Here is a 17840-nt window from a genome sequence, read left to right on the forward strand (position 1 = left end):
AATATGTGAATAATTTATGATCTTCTCAAATATATTGCAAGTATAGTTATAATCTTTTGTTTCATAGCTTTGCTTCTTATGAGTTTTTATTTGACTAATTATTTCATTAATTTCTTTTTCTTCAGAACCCCTTCGCAATTCTCAAATTTTAAATCAAATGACAACAAAAAGATCACTTCAAGAAAATGGTGACCCAGCTTGCATTCCTAAAAGTCAGGTAGCCAAAAAATAATAGTTATACAAACTCATGGGAGGACTAGGAATGATATTGCCCAAAGTTGTTGGTCATCAATCAACTTAATAAAATTTGGGATAGGAAAATCAAGTAGACATTTGAGAATTTTTGTCTTAAGGTGAGATTTTAAGATGTAGCTAATTAGGAGTTGATTGGCATTCTGAGATTACATGTCAAAAATTATTATTTTATTATTATTAAATATCCCTTAAGGTTGGGAGAAAATCTGCCACAGAAAATATAGTTATGTTATTGTCAGATTTTTGGGAAGAGTACTTAATCCAGCAAGTGAAGACAGCAGGTTTGTACTTGAGTCTGACCAGTGTCTGGTATGGTAGACCAAAGGTACCAAATTTGTTACCCCCCAGTATAGCCTGAACCAGTTGTTGTTGTTACTTGTTTGTCTTTTGAGTTTGACACAACTATAATAGACTGATGCAACGATTATGTTTTGATGGATGTCTCAAGATAATTTAGGGATCCTTCTCCCACATCAAGTGATGTATTAGATTTTATTTTGTATTTGGCTTCCTGATTGCCAGTATCACAAGTGTCCCTTTATTGTAAGATAAACACACTGAGTAGAAGCCTCAAATATTAGTGGTAACATATTATTTAAAGAAACAAAAGTACTTAATTGTTTTTAGCAGTTTCAAACTATTAGGCAGAGTTGATTGAGTAAAAATGTATTTTATTGGAAAGAATCCATTGCATTTTTTGTCTACTTTTTTTTTTAGGATTCACTTCCTTCTTCAATGCAGTCATCTCACAATAAAGAAACAAAAATGCAAGTACAATCTGTGCCTAAATAATTGATTTGCTTTATAGAAGAGCAGGATAAAGTATAAGTGGTAAATTTATGTGCCATGTCTCTCCATTACAGAGAACAACGTATCATCATTTCTAAATCAGGCTATTCAGTCCAGCAATCTTCATTAGCATCCAGGAGTGATGTCAAGCAAGTCTGTATGTACTGCAAAGATAAGCTAATTTGCGGAGATTCAGAATTATCCTTCGAGGAACTGAGAGCTCAGAAGCACAAGCAAATGAGAAAACAAAAAGAATGGGGTATTTATGATTGTGCTTTTTATTTGACTTCTTACTCCTTATCTCAAGGGCCATGTGATCCAGCTCATATTGTATACTAGCCTCCTCTAGGAGAACGTGCTCTCAGTTACTCTCAAGAGAGCTGAAGAGCCTTCCCCTAAATCCTAACAAGATAAGTAGCTAAGGGCTCACTATGAATTCCGGCAGGATCCTAAGTCAAATGAAGTGAATTTCTTCCCATATAGCTCACTGTGTTATGGAGTGAGTATATGGCCCCCATTTTAGTCATGCCTCTTAAACACTTGCCTTAAGCTAAATCAACTAACTAATCACATCACCAAATTGGCCACAACTTTCCCATCTCCATTGTTTTAAATCTGAGAAATCTGTTTAAATCTAAGAGAGCTGTTTACATCTGAGATCTCCAATGTTTTAAATCTGAGTTTCTATCATAGGTAATCTTAATATCATACTGTATCCAAGTCTAGAATACTGGTGAAAACAAAGTGACTTATGACTTTCATGTAGCATTCCCACATTTGCCTTATACACTGCCACCTTCAGTTTGAGAAGTTACTTGAACATGGGCAAGCAGCAGTCTGACACAACTAATGTCCAAGATTTTAATCAAAATTAATCTTCTACCTTTCCTGTTTAATTGATGTAATCTTTGCTTCTTAGGGTTTGACACATTCTATCTTTTCCCTTTTGTTCCCCTGCCAGCTTCATCTATGGCACTCTTGGTTTGGTAGGCTTTAGTTGGGTCTTATTCCAAGAGTAACAGATTTTTCTCCTCTGCTTTACGTAGGTTTATGGGGCAACACTGCTTGTAATCTTCCACTGTGCTCCTCTGTAGTGTTTTAGAAATTATTTTCTATTTTAAACTGATGTTGCCCATCACTAACTCTTTCCTCTTGGCCAAAAGTTCAAGTGTTTGTTGGATGAAGTCATTTCTGTACTCTTGCCTTGTGTGCAAAAGTGGCAAAAGGAATATCATTCCAAAAGTATTTGGGCTAATTACATAGCAAGAGTGAAGGATAACAGATGGACATCCCAAGTCCTCTACGGGTACCCACAAAACATAAAAAGACCTAGAGGAAGGTTTCTGATGTGTTGGGTAGATTGTCTGTAGAAGATATGGATAGGAGTTTCATCAGTTAGGAAGGTGGGGATGGGAAGCCATCTATAAGAGTGGAGGAAAATACACATGAAAGAAATCCTGACTGCATTGAAATATTTAGGGTCTTATGATTTCTACAAGTAGTGTTCTTAGATCTCTAGGTAAATTATTTCTTATGAAGAAAAGATCCATGTTTAACATCTAAGTTCATGGGTGTTTTCCAGGATAAATACTGTTACTGAAGAATTAAAAATGGACTTTTACATAATATGAGGATTTGGGTAAAACATAGTGAGTCAAATCATCCCACTTATGTAGAGTCTATGTACAGTAGTCTTCCACTCATAATATAGAAATCTTACGTAGGATTTCTATATGTTTGGAATTTATTGTGATAGTATGAATTTTGGAGGAAGGAAAATAAACCTCAGATTTCATTGATTATTGAACATGTAAATATGTTGGATTCTATCCTTCGTGTTCTGGTTTCTCCTTCCCACTTCCACCCCCAGGTCTGCCCCCCCCCCAAAAAAAAGTAATCATCTCTACTTATGAGTCAGTAATCAGCAACATTAAGTGAGTATAGACTGTGGAGAACAAAAATGTATTTTTTTAAATTTCTTTAGTATTTTTAGCTTTCAGCATTGATTTTCACAAGAGTTTGAATTACAAATTTTCTCCCCATTTCTACCCTCCCCCCCACTCCAAGGTGGCATATATTCTGATTGCCCCGTTCCCCAGTCAGCCCTCCCTTCTGTCACCCCATTCCCCCCAACCATCCCCTTTTCCCTTACTTTCTTGTAGGGCAAGATAGATTTCTATGCCCCATTGCCTGTATATCTTATTTCCTAGTTGCATGCAAAAACAACTTTTTTTTTGAACATCTGCTTTTAAAACTATTAGTTCCAAATTCTCTCCCTTCTTCCCTCCCCACCCACCCTCCATAAGCCGGCAAGCAATTAAACATAGGTCACATGTGTATCATTATGTAAAACCCTTCCACAATACTCATGTTGTGGAAGACTAACCATATTTTGCTCCCTCCTATCCGGTTCCCCTTTATTCAGTTTTCTCCCTTGATCCTGTCCCTTTTCAAAATGTTTGCTTCTGATTACCTCCTCCCCCATCTGCCCTCCCTTCTATCATCCCCACCCCCCTTTTTTATCCCCTTCCTCCTTTCCTGTGGGTTAACATACCCAATTGAGTGTGTATGTTATTCCCTCCTCAGGTCAATTCTGATGAGAGCAAGATTCACTCATTACCCCCACCTGCCCCCTCTTCCCTTCCAAAAGAACTGCTTTTCCTTGCCACTTTTATGTGAGATAATTTACCCCATTCTATCTCTCCCTTTCTCCCTCTCTCAATATATTTCTCTCTCATCCCTTAATTTGATTTTATTTTTTTAGATATCATCCCTTCATATTCAACTCACCTGGTGCCCTCTGTCTATATATATATATGTGTGTGTATATATATATATGTGTGTGTGTGTGTGTGTGTGTGTGTGTGTGTGTGTGTATGTATATTCCTATATATTCCCTTCAGTTGCCCTAATACTGAGGTCTCATGAATTACACACATCATCTTTCCATGTAGGAATGTAAACAAAACGGTTCAACTTTAGTAAGTCCCTTGTGATTTCTCTTTCTTGTTTACCTTTTCATGCTTCTCTTGATTCTTGTGTTTGAAAGTCAGATTTTCTATTCAGCTCTGGTCTTTTCACTGAGAAAGCTTGAAAGTCCTCTATTTTATTGAAAGTCCATATTTTGCCTTGGAGCATGATACTCAATTTTGCTGGGTAGGTGATTCTTGGTTTTAATCCTAGCTCCGTTGACCTCTGGAATATCATATTCCAAGCCCTTCAGTCCCTTAATGTAGAAGCTGCTAGATCTTGTGTTCTCCTGATTGTGTTTCCACTATACTCAAATTGTTTCTTTCCGGCTATTTGCAGTATTTTCTCCTTGATCTGGGAGCTCTGGAATTTAGCAACAATGTTCCTAGGGGTCTTCTTTTTGGGATCTTTTTCAGGAGGCAATTGGTAGATTCTTTCAATTTCTATTTTACCCTCTGACTCTAGAATATCAGGGCAGTTCTCCTTGATAGTTTCTTGAAAGATGATATCTAGGCTCTTTTTTTTTTGATCATGGCTTTGAGGTAGTCCAATAATTTTTAAATTATCTCTCCTGGATCTATTTTCCAGGTCAGTGGTTTTTCCAATGAGATATTTCACATTGTCTTCCATTTTTTCATTCCCTTGGTTCTGTTTTATAATATCTTGATTTCTCATAAAGTCACTAGCTTCCACTTGCTCCAATCTAATTTTGAAGGTAGTATTTTCTTCAGTGGTCTTTTGGACCTCCTTTTCCATTTGTCTGATTCTACCTTTCAAGGCATTCTTCTCCTCATTGGCTTTTTGGAGCTCTTTTGCCATTTGAGTTAGTCTGTTTTTTAAGGTGTTATTTTCTTCAGTATTTTTTTGGGTCTTCTTTAGCCAGCCATTGACTTGTTTTTCATGGTTTTCCTGCATCCCTCTCATTTCTCTTCCCAATTTTTCCTCTACTTCTCTAACTTGCTTTTCCAAATCCTTTTTGAACTCTTCCATGGCCTGAGACCAGTTCATGTTTTTCTTGGAGGCTTTTGATGTAGGCTCTTTGACTTTGTTGACTTCTTCTGGCTGTACGTTTTGGTCTTCTTTATCACCAAAGAAAGATTCCAAAGTCTGATTCTGAATCTGGGTGTGTTTTCACTGCCTGGCCATGTTCCCAGCCAACTTACTTGACCCTTGAGTTTTTCGTCAGGGTATGACTGCTTGTAGAGTACTTTGTCCCAAGCTTGAGAGGCTGTGCTGTTGTTTTCAGAGCTATTTCTACACAGCAAGCTCTGCCACACCAGTGCTCCTCCTCCCCCAAGAACCGCCAACCCAGACTGCCACTCAGATCTGAGCTGGCTCTGCACTCCTGCTCAGATCAGCCACTTAATTCCTCCCATCCTGTGGGCCTGGGGCTGGAAGCAACTGCAGCTGTAGCTCTGTAGCTACACCACCTCTGCTTCCCCCAAGCTGGTGGCCTACCCGCAAACTCCTTTCACTCTGCCCCAGCAGCTTTTCCCACTAACCTTATCTGTTGTCTTTGGTGTTTGTGGGTTGAGAAGTCTGGTAACTGCCATAGCTCACTGATTCAGGGTGCTATGCCTGTTCCACCCAGCTCCTGGTCTGGTTGGTCTGGGCGCAGCCCACACTGGGCTCTGCTCTAACTCACTCCCAGCTCTGTGTGATAGACCTTACCCAGCGACCATCCAGGCAGTTCTGGGCTGGAGCCCTGCTTCCCTCTACTATTTCATGGGTTCTGCAGTTCCAGAAGTTGTTCACAGCCATTTTTTATAGGTGTTTGGAGGGTACTGGGAGAGAGCTTTAGGCGTGTGCCTGCTTTCTACCTGCCATCTTGGCTCGGCCCCCCAAAAAATGTATTTTTATAAGTAAAAAACTTGAGAGGCAGTGTGGTATACTGGCCAAAAGGCCAGCCTTGGAGTCCAGACCTGGGTACAAATCCCTTCCATTGATACCTGCAAACACTGTAACCACAGATGAGTCACATGATCTTTCAGGGCTCCAGGCAACTGTCTTAAGAGTATCAGTTATAGAAAATAGTGATCTACAATTGGTAGAGGAATTTTCCACACTGGAAGTTCCCCACTACTGATGAAATCATGTGTCCAGAACCCCTCCCAAAACACCCAGGGTAGATAACAAAGTATTAAGCTACATACCTCATTCAGTTGGATTCAGAACTACAAGCACGAGCAAAGACTGGTCTGTAAATAGTTGCATTCTATGTGGAGTTAATGTTGATTGCCATTTTAGAAGTTTTTCTAGACTGATCTTTTCATATACATTACCATGTTTCTGTTTAACTCTTACAGAGGAGTCAGTCTCACTAAGTTTCTCAAGAACTTTCTAAGTTTATATGTTGTGCTCACAGCTACTATTCTGAAGTTGATCCAAACTTGTTGCTGAAAACTTTGGTACATTGTTATTGGATGTGTGTGTGTGTGTGTGTGTGGTGTGTGTGTGTAAATAAGATTAAGAGGTTCTGGGCCTAAAAAATCCTGTTGGGGTCCACCAACAAAGATGTAATCAAAATTTTAAGTATAGTATTTCAGTAGTATCATATTCCTCAGACTGTTGGTAATACTCTGTCAGTGGAAATCTCACTTAGCATTAAGTACACAAATTACCACAGCTTAAAAAAAATCACCTTTAAACGTGTAGAGATATGTCTTAACTACATCTTACGTATAAGGCTTTAAATTAATGTATTTTAATGTATTTTTTCATCAAGTGAATGAAGACAAAGAATACTTAAAAAGGAAAGAAGCCGATGCTTTTGAAGATCAGCTTTTAAAGCAGAAAATGGATGAACTTCACAAGCAGTTGGCTGAAGTGATGAAGACATCACAGGGAAACGCAGCTACTCTCCAGGGTAGAGCTGAGGTAAATTCAGCCTATTACAAATGAAGCACTTGCGGTATATTGAAAAAAATGAAAGCATCCCTGCCCTCCAGCTAATGCTGTACAGGGCAGAAGTGAGTGGGCTAAGCATGTGCACAGATGAGTGGTTAAGTATCACAGTAAAATAAGAGGGAATTTGGTGCCAGAAAAAGCACTGACAACTTTGGGCTGGGAGAATGAGGGGTGGCCTTCCCAAGGAGCTGACACCTGGGCTAAGCTTTGAAGGAAGAAAAGGATTCTAAAAAGTAGACTGGAAGGCATTGGGAGGTACTGTTTTCTGACCCCCAAATAATAAATGGCAACGCTATTCTGTATCAAAGAATGGGCCCTCTCCTAAACCAAAATTGATCTTTAGTGCTGAAGAACTACTTTATCCTCCCTATTATAACATTTATCAGCTCTGTTTTATTGGTTAGTAGCTTTCAGAGTTTTAAAAATATTTTTAATCCAATATGCCTGCTAGACTTCTCTTCTGTTTTAAGATTAATTATGTCACAGTTTAACAAGAGGTCAAGTACTGAGATAGCAATGGCTACAACTTCTGAAATCCTCAGCAAACTGTAAGGGTAGGAACAGAATAAGAAAGGGAGTTTAGCCTCTACTTTCATACGTAGTTGAACCTAAAATCTCTGTGATTTACACAGTCAAGACAATGTAGCATAACGGGTAGAGTTCTAGGCATGGAGTTAGAGAGGCTTGTGTTTAAAAGTGATGTCTGAAACTTAACAACTGTGCGACCCTGGGCAAAGTATTTAACCTTTCTTTGTTTTAAGCAACTGTCTAGGCTTTACCTGCAAAGTTCCCCATCACTGACAAATTCTAGATTATTCTCATATTCATAGATAGGCTATTCATAGATTGTTAAAGCTGGGGTGAATCCTAGTCCAACCTGCCCATTTTGCAGTTACAGAAATTGAGGCACCAAGAGGTCAAACAACCTGCCCAAGGTCACATGACTTTTAGAAGTAGGACTCAAGCCAAGTCCTATACTTTGCACTATAGTTCAATTTGCTTTCTACTAACCATAATACAAGACAGTTAAAATAAATGTTCTCTTTATTTTAAGAGAGAATCCAAGACCGTAAGTCTGTTTGCCAATAGAAACAATCTTGGACTTCTGAGTCATCCTTCTTTTACATTTAAGAATTTTTCTTGTTTATTGGTAAGACAAATAGTATTAATATAGCCACCCTTTAACAAAATATCTACACTTCCCTACAAACACACATTTTGGAGTGGTGACTTTATTTCTTTTTTCCTCCAAAAATAATTCATCAATCAAGCACCTACTGTGTGCATCTAGTAATGAAATAATCTGAACAGAACAAATTTTTTTTGCTTCCTAAATTGAAAGGAGGTTGAGTAGTTTAAAAGCTTAATCATCAGGTGTCAATGATTAATAAAGTTATCTCTATACATGGAGAAGGGGAGAAGGCTGTTCTATGTGAGTTCCTTCCAATGCTGTCCAAGCCCCTTCTTGCCAAGAGCTGTCCCCATTTCCTCAGCTATATGTACAATGTAGAATAAAAGCCAGTGACAGTCACAGATTTTAATAACTAAGACAGCAAAAGTAGAATTCTTCAAGTCCAAGTTAAAAACACCAACAAAAGGAAATCAGGAAATGAAAGTACCCGCTAGTTGGAGGCATTTGCTCCAAGGCAATAGATACTCTTTACAAGACTGAAATTACCCCTTAGTAATTCTTAACTAAATTTCCTTTTTGAATTCACTTTAAAAGGCTCATCCAGTATGTGTGAGGCCAAGTGTACGCTTGCCGCAAGAACTGACTGGATCTCATCAAGCCAGAAATCAACAGCCCTCAGTTAACATAAGACACCAACAGCTAACGGTGGCTTCTGTTGTACCACTCCCAGCAAACACTGCTTCTGCTACCTCAGTGTTACCAAGGGTCAACCAAAGTGTTACCTGTCCTGCCTCTCTGAGGCCCCAGCCAGGAACAGACTTCCCAGTTGCAGTATGCAGAAAGAATGCCAACAAAGTACAAGAAGACCCTGGAGAGGGTCAGGACTATCACCGGGCACAAGCTAACAACAGCAGTGTGAATATTATGCCTGATCCTTTTCAGAAGCACTTTTTGTCTTCTCACGATCTGGAATTTAAAGAACCGTATGTACAAAATAGCTTTTTTACTTTTCACATTTTTATAAATAAGATTTGCATTAGTGAATGACTAGATTATTCTAAAACTTCCCCCAACTTCCAAGATTTACTCTGTAGTTTTTACTGCATCTCATGGTTCCCTCTTGAATCCAACTTTTCCCATGTTAAAACTCAGCTTGATACTTCTTGATGTTTACTGAAGAAAATCCAGTTGTTAAAAAAAATTATCTTTGCTTGCCAGTCTTGAACTTGGATATATAGAGGTAATTGTTAAACCAGACAGAGTCTCTGATACACAATCTCTTCATATATATTTCCTTCAGTCTCCAGGGGGAATTGTGTGAGATTAATATTTAAGATGCTCTCTGCCAAAGTAAAACCATATAATGTCTTGGAGATTTTAATTTTGAGAGATTTTACAAGTTGGTGTTTTTAACTAGCACTTTGAGAATTCTAATTTTTACTGTATTAGTTATTGAAATCTGTGGTTGTCATTTGGTTTTAATTCTACATTCTATATATCCCAGAGGAAATGGGGACAGCTCTTGGCAAGAAGGAGAAGGGATAGACCAAAACCCTGAATCTCTCCTAGAATATGCCATTCTCTTTTTTCTGTAACCACAATAATGCTTGCTGGCATTTCACCAATTCTTTTCTCACCCACTTCTTTAAGCATGAGCCTTATGGCTGCCCCTTTATTTTCAATATATTCAAGCCAAAAGTATTTTTGATACTAGCAATTAAAGGAAAGAAGGTACAAAAAACCCTATAAGTTTATAGAATAATCTGATTATAGCCCAAGAATTTTTTCTTAATTTTTTTATACTAACCTTAGAGTCTGGCAGTAAGGCATCCTAGATTTAACTAGCCCCTGCTTCCCCATTACTAACATCAGGCTTCTCTATGTGGAGCTGCACTCTTGCCTGGAAAACAACTTTGTGGCACATCTGCCTCTTAGTTTTACTCTCCCAAGACTGACTGGCCTTCTCATTGAGCCTTGCACTACATATAACTGCTTCATCCCTAAAATTCCCCCAGTTACAGTTTCCAGGGATCATTATACCTCTACACTAGCAAAACTTCCCAGTGTCTTCCTCATCAGCACAGCCACAGTCCCTTCTCCAGAGTGACTGTTGCCACAGCATTCCTCCCCCTATATCAAGCAAAGGTGGCATTTTTGTGCATCAGTTTAACGTTACATATAGCAATCTACATTCCTTCCCACAGACTAAGACAGAAAATGAGTGGAAGGAAATATGGTAGCCATCTAGTGTCTAATCTATACCTGAACACTAACTCCCTCTGTGACATATCAGACCAGTAGTTCATCTAGCCTTAACTTGAATGCCCCTTGGGAAATGGAACCCTAAGGCAACTTCTACATGGTTCTGTTCTGGAGTTTTTCTAGATATCAAAACAAAGTCTGTCTCTTCAACTTCTGCCCTTTGTTACTAGTTCTGCTGTCTTGGGCAAAGCAGAGGAAGCCTAATCTCTCTTTCACTGAATATCTCCTCAAATCCTGAAAGATGATTCATGACCCAGTGGCTCCCAAGCTCTTTTCTTCTCCAAACTACATCACTTGTTTCCTTCGGTTAGTGTTCCTATGACATTTCTTCACATTTTCACTCTAAATTTCTAAAGACAGAGCACACCTGTCTGGAGTGGTGTCCATTTCCTCACAATGAAAGGTGATCGTGTACGTGCATGCTTGTGTGTGTGTGTGTGTGTGTGTGTGTGTGTGTGTGTGCGCGCGTGCGCGCGCGCACACGCGCTTTATTCTTAGCAGTTAGTTGGTGCTATTTAAGGGAATCCCCCAAAGTCAAATATGTTGAAAACAATGTGGGACAAATGATGCCGAGTGCCATTTTTGTTTCCAGGTCACATTTGTTTTAAAATCTGTGAAAAGATAACCAGAAAATAAGGGAGGGATCCAAAAAACTTTGTGATACCATAATAGGGAATTTCATTCACTGAACAACTAAAACTTGGCAATTCCCCTGTATAACTAATGCATTTAGTTAAATTGGGATATATTTTTATTAAGAGGTTTTGTTTTGTTTTTTTCTTCCCCGTGATGTAAGTCAACCCTTTGTAAATGCACTTAATTATTTTGGATTAGAAAGGTCTTCATATTATCAGACTATTCCTGGTTCTGGAAGTATCATTGAAATTGGCAGAGGTGATGCTTTATCATTGGTTTGGAGGCTAATATTTAATATCTGTTTCATGGAGTACATGATGGTGTATGTCTAAGAGACGTAGAACATGAACATCTCCAAAGACTTGAAAATGAATTTCACACAAAGAATAATGGATATGCACACAGCAGCTGTGAGCAGGCTACTACATGTAACCCATAAAGAATTTTGAAGAAGGAGTAGAAATGTCATCATGGATGATAGGAAGAGAAATGAGATGACCATTGGACAGCCCAAGGCCTCCCCCTCATCCTCACAGTGTCAGGAGAAAGCACATGGGATGTACCTTATATGGCAGATTTATAGGAGAACACATGCAGAATGGGCAGGCATGAGTGAGTTGCAATCTGCTCTGTTAGAGGAAGTATTCAAATTGAGATCACACATCCATTTGAGTATTTAATAGGGGGCATTTTTCTTTAAGGTACAACATCTATTGATCCAGGTGTATTCTCAAGTATTTAAAAAATTCCATCTTTGGTGTAGAACCAAGAATGCCTGGAAGAAGAAGAGTTGATTGCTGTAGTCTGACTACTAATTTATAGAGGATTTACTTAACATAGTAACTGCTTATACTCCTGTTAACTATTTATTTTCCTTTTCCATTAGATATGTGAATAAAAATACCTATGAAGCAAAGCTATATACAGGACCCCAGATTAAAGGTAAATTACTCATATAACCAAGTTTACTTGTGAAAAGTTGTCCCCACTTCATTATTGATGGCAAAATACCTAGGTCTGTTTTGTTGCAACGGAAGAAATAACCTCTATCCCTCAGGGAGCCTGGGCTTGGATTTAATCTACTTAGAACATAGAGATGGCTATAAAACTTTTTGTTTTTTTTTGTTGGTGGTTATTGTAGGTCTTTGAACACAAGATGAGCTCTACATATAATAATGTGCAGGATAGCAAAGCACCCTTTCCCCTCTTACATGAATGAGTCTTTCTGCATTAAGTAAGTTCAGTACTGAATATTCTCGCTCTTTGTCCCCCAGGCCTAGAACATTTTTCTTCCTCACCTCCCTGACTTAGCACCACTAGCTCCTTTCAAGACTTAATTCAGGTGTCACCACCTTGAATAAACCTTTCCTAACTTCCCCAATTAAATGCTCTCCACTGCTCTATATATCCTCTCTTCCTCTGTTTGCCTACCCGTGGATGTGCTGTATCCGCTCAGAAGGACGTAAGTTCCTCAGATGCAGGATGTCTCATTTTTGTACTTGCCAGGCCCCTAAGACAGGGCCTGCACATTGTAGGTGCTTAATATGTGCTCATTGTGTGATACATGGTATGCAGTGGAGAGAACAGTGGGGGAGAGGCAGGAGATGAGGAGTCTGTATCTCTAGCTTGCTGCAGTCGTAAGCAGATTGCTGAACTTCTCTATACTTTAATATCCTTCCCTAGAAAACAAGAGTTTGTGTCTCAGTAAAGACATAAGGATAAAATAAGATTCCTCAGACTGAGGTTGTTAGAGCCGAGGGTAGCCCTAGAGCTCATCTAATCAAATCCACTCATTTTACTGATGAGGAAACTCGGAAATGTGCCCAATGTTATGTAACAAAGCAGTGACAGAGAGAAGACTGGAGCCCAGGTGTCCAGGTTCTCAGCCCAGTGAAAGTGCCTTGAAGAAAAAAGTGCTACGTAAATGAAAGTGGTAGTGTACTTGTTGGAAATATATTATTGAAAATGTGAGAACAAGTGACTGAAAATGAGAATCAAATTTACCTAGTAGTAGTAAGTCTTTCCTGAAAGTTTTGATTTCTCTTGACGGTTCTGGTACTATTCTGACACTACATTTTCTCAAACAATTTACATTAGCTGAAACACCTTCACTTTTTGGTGTAAGTACTTCTCATGTAACACCCAACACATCAGCAGGAATGATACAGGCTACACCATCAAGAGTACAGCCTTCACCCACAGTTCACACCAAAGAAGCTCTAGGTAAGGGGCCTTTTAGACTACATCTTGCCATGGATTAATGAAAATTCTTCTGTAATCATTTTGTAATGAACTTTTCCTTTCTCCTTTTAAGGTTTTATAATGGATATGTTTCAGGAAACTTCACATCCTGAAGTTTCTATTGAAGATGAGAAACTTTCCTCTCTGAATCAAGATGATGATATATTTAAGGACCATTCCCAAAGTAATGATTTCCTCCCTTCATTTTCATCAGATACATATTGATTCAGCTCACACTATACTAAGGTCTATGGGACACATCAAGAATTATAAAGACACGGTCCCTGGACTGGGTGGGATTACAGTCTAGTTGGTGAGGTGAGAAATTACAGAACAATGGTGGATTAATGGGAGGCAGCTAGGTGGCTTAGTGGATAGGGCATTGGGCCTAGAGTCAGGACGACCTGAGTTCAAATCCGCCCTCAGACATGTAATAACTGTGTGACTCTGGGCAAGTCACTTAACCTCTGGTATTCTGCTGGAAAAGGAAATGGCAAACCATTCCAGTGTCTTTGCCAAGAGAACCCCATGGACAGTATGGTCCATGGAGTCACAAAGGGTCAGACATGACTGAGTGACTGAAAAACAACGAATGTGATTAAATGACAGAGACAGTGAGCTAGAGGGGTTTAAAAAGGAAGGGAACACAGTGGGTTGTGGTGACCAACATCACAGTGAAGGTCAAACTTGAGATGAGCCTCCAAAAAGAGTGGGATCTTCTGGGCTGGGAAAAAAATGCAAAGTATTAGAGGACCTGGGTTCAAATGCTGCCAGTGATACTCATCACCTGTGTGACCCTGGGCAAGTCAGGCCAGCTCCCTAGACCTGCTTCCTCAAGATGAGGGGGTTGAACTAGATTATCATCTCTGAGGTCCCTTCCAGCTCTATGATCCCATGAGTAAAGGTTCAAAGGAACAGTAAAAAAGAATTGATTGACCATAGGAAATGTTCTTTGTTAACAGATAAGGCTGAAAAGTAGGTTAGGGGATCAGATTGGCCAGAGCAGAGACTCGAATGTCAGGCTGAAGAGGGTTTGGGTTTTTTTTTAATAGGCAGTAGTGAAGTAAAATGATGAAAATAATACATTAGATTAATTGAGTACTGATTTTGTAAGATTAATTAGAATTAGGAGAGCATAGAGGGAGAGAGCCCTTAGGAGACTTGCAGTAGTCCAGGCATAAAGTAATGAGAGCTGAACACATGAGTTCTTAGTGGAAAAGAAAAGGAAAAGGTAGAGATGAGAGATGTTATAATAGAAGGATTAGCTTGACTAATTAAATATGGGTAGAGAAGAGATTAGAAACAATTAAGGTTTGAGGCCAGGGTGGTGAGAAGAATTCTGGGACCATCGACAGAAATGGGAGAGTGGCATCAATTTTGGCGGAAAGACAATGAGGTTAAAGCAAATTAAACATGTAAAGTGTTAGCCACTGTCAAATATTAATCAAAAATAAATTTAAAAAAACTATAAGCCAAGTAAATAGTCATTTTATAAAAATTATGTATACAGCTTTTTAAGGCACATTTGTATTTGAAAGAAACAGAAATTATCTGAATGTGTTTTGTTTATAAAAAGAAAATTTGGACTGGTTACCTTAACATTTGGAAAGTTGATATTGTTACTTTGTTTCAGAAACCAGAAAACCTAATTGGTTTCTCATTAATAAACAAAGTATAAAAAAAAATATATCATTTTTATAACATCAAAATTGCTGATATTTAACTGTCTTGCAGAGACGATACAGCCCCTGGGAGCCTGGGGAGTTAGTGATGTCCCTTCTGCGTCACCTGCTTTTTCCATCTTTGAAGATGGAAGTAAAGAAAATGCTGGGTAAAACAACGTAGTTACAATAATATTTGGGGTTGGGGAATGGAACATTATGTATTCCTATAGGATCAAAAGATTTGAGCAGTAAAGAGACTTAACAATCATCTTGTCTAAACCTTGTTGTGAGATAGTACATATGTACAGGGGGAATAGTGCTGGATTTGGAATCAAAGGGCTTGAGTTCAAATTCAAGCCTATGTGACCTTGGGCAAATCATTTTCCTCAGGGCCTCAATTTCTTCATTTATAAAAAGAGGAACTTGGACTGAATTTCATCTACAGTACCTTTCAGCCTCTAATCTATGAACTTATGATATTAGAGATAGGAAAACTGAGGCCCAAAGGGGTTAAATAACTTGCCTAAGAACATTTGGATGGTATATAATGTACAGTATATAACCATCCCTCATTCTAAGTAAAATATGTAAAATTTGGGTTCACAGCATTGAAAAAGTAGAAAATTGTTTCATATTACCTCAAGCTTCAAATGATGGCCATTTTCTAACTAGGGAATATTGTTATACTTCACTAGTAGAGGGCAGCTGATTGTCTAGCTTAGCTCCATTAACTCAATGAAAATTCTCTTCCAGAAACATCGTGAAGAAATAGGGAATTTCAAGACATGGGAGAAAATCATATTGTCTAGGGATTGGAAAGACTACAGAAAAATCTTGGAAAGAAAAAATGGAACTGCTGGGGGTGGGGCAGGAACAGGGAAGGTTTCCAATTTGCCACCAGACCTTTTCCTTTTGTGCCAGGGCTTTGAGTGGAGTATTTAGGTTTCCCTAACCCATCCTTCCAGGCAAATAAATCTCTAACTTTACAACAAAAATCAGTTAAATTTGTTTGTTTTATCTAGTTTTGCATTCATCTCTTTCACTGAGTAAAGGACATCTGTCTACACTGACAAAATCTCACTTAACAGGACAGCTGATTTTTTTTCTGTCAACTTCATCTTTTCAGCTTATTTAGTCTGTCTTGTTTACAGATTTGGCTTTCTTCTCTGCTACTCAGAGTTATTAAAAAGATTACCAATCTTTTCTAGGTTAACACAGCCTGTAAACAAAATCACGGGGATCAGATTCTTTGGTGAACGACCTACAAGCAGATCTGCTTCCAAACCAAATGTAAGTACAGTGGAAAGAAAGCATTCAAAAACCCTAATGAGTTTGAAATTGTTCTACCCCTCTGCCCCAGCCATTAAGGGGACCATAATACTTATTTATTCACTTATTCCTTTGAAAAAAATGTTTATTAAACGGAGAAGGTAAGAGAAAGATCACAAGAGGAAGTGACTATGGACTTTTTGTCTTGGAGAGAGGGAATGAATGAGATTAAAGATAAAGGTAGAAGAATTAGCCTGAAGAGTCGCTTCCTATGACTGAAAGAAAGGAGAAGCAAGTGGATGGTGCTGTTGAGGGGTTTTGAGAAGCAAAGTTGTGGTAATGCGGGAGTTGCTGCAGTTTGGCATCAATCTTCTCGTTAATTAAAAGGTGAGGGTGAGAGCAAAGAAAAAAAGTTTATACTAGATAATATAGGCTGTGAGAAAGAGGGTTAATGAGAGTAGAGTAAAAAGAATTGTCAAGTATCAGCAAGAGCCCGGCTGAGATTACCTCATTTGTAGGGGCTTCTTGTGTTCTCTTCAGCACTGTTCAGCAGCCGTGGAACTGCAAGTGAGAAACTGAATGGTGGATCAACAAGCGTTGTGATCATTAAGAAAGAATATATGTGAAAGGATTTTTGAAGGCCTGTGCAAGTGCAAGGTACTATTTTAGAACAGAAGTTTAGGAATAAGATTCCTAAGACTTTGGGATTTGAAGTTAGTGATATTGAAGCAGTTTACAAATGTGAAAAAATGTCTAATTCATTTTAGTACCTTTAGATTATCTCTTCAAATATCTTGTGAAGTAATGAAGAGTGTGTTCACAGTTTGGGTAGGGAGGTGGGCAAATAGACAGATAAACAGAGAGACAGATAATTTGAACGCTAAGAACTAATCAGTCTAGTTGTCAGAATTTAGTTTAAATAGCCTTAAATGAATGAGAAAGAAAACCCAGTTTCCTTCTCCACAGTAGCATTGACCTAAGGAAATCTTTCTCCGTTGTTAATGAAAAGTCCAGACTTCACCTTTCCTCTATGTTAAAGTGCTGAGAGATTGTTGAGTTATAATAAACATATGGAGTGAAATATATAGTTTCAACTTGGAAGTTGAAGGGGAAAATACAAAACAAGAAATAAACCAAAGTTTGAAACATCAACCAATCAATACACATGCTACATGAATAACATAAAAGCCATTGCTACTTTTAACCAGTATACAACCTTAGTCATTAGCCCTCTGGTCTTTTTTACTATCTTCTTCAAGAATCTCACCCACTTCCATGGTTTCAGCTATCACTTCCATGATTATACCTTCCAGATCTCTATTACTAGACCTGACTTTTCTCCCCAGCTCCAATCACTATTTCCTAGTTGGCTGCTGTACCCCATGCCCAGTACCCACCAATACCAAAAATAGAACATGTCTAAAACCAAACTCATTTTTTTCAGCTTCCAAGCTGCCCCTCTTTCTGTGTTCCCTACTTCTCTCAATGGTACTACCATTCTCCCAGTCATCCAGGTTCTAAGTGCTGCCTTTTATTTTATTTCATTTTTGGACTCTTCCGTTACCTCCTATATCTGTCTAAGCAGTTGTAAAGGCCTATAAAATTCAGCACCACAATTTCTTTAATATCTTTCCTCCCTTTTTTATTCCTCTAGTCAGGTTTCTGGATGTCAAAAACTTCCTAAGTAGTCTTCCTTTCTCTAGTACTTATCCTTT

The 17840-nt window shown here is 38.5% G+C and overlaps 1 protein-coding gene across 1 annotated transcript in view; it reads left to right on the forward strand.

The window, feature by feature from the left end:
- Positions 1–17840, forward strand: part of BUB1 (BUB1 mitotic checkpoint serine/threonine kinase) — a 52557-nt gene that overhangs the window by 13518 nt on the left and 21199 nt on the right. The window contains exons 6-15 of the mRNA XM_036751125.1: positions 126–217; positions 973–1022; positions 1119–1303; positions 6740–6891; positions 8648–9036; positions 11838–11893; positions 13049–13174; positions 13266–13376; positions 14927–15023; positions 16065–16146. Coding sequence (XP_036607020.1) covers positions 126–217; positions 973–1022; positions 1119–1303; positions 6740–6891; positions 8648–9036; positions 11838–11893; positions 13049–13174; positions 13266–13376; positions 14927–15023; positions 16065–16146 — 1340 coding nt within the window. The remainder of the gene's footprint in view (positions 1–125; positions 218–972; positions 1023–1118; positions 1304–6739; positions 6892–8647; positions 9037–11837; positions 11894–13048; positions 13175–13265; positions 13377–14926; positions 15024–16064; positions 16147–17840) is intronic.

This window comes from Trichosurus vulpecula, chromosome 3 (assembly GCF_011100635.1).
Source record: "Trichosurus vulpecula isolate mTriVul1 chromosome 3, mTriVul1.pri, whole genome shotgun sequence".
Taxonomy (NCBI): domain Eukaryota; kingdom Metazoa; phylum Chordata; class Mammalia; order Diprotodontia; family Phalangeridae; genus Trichosurus; species Trichosurus vulpecula.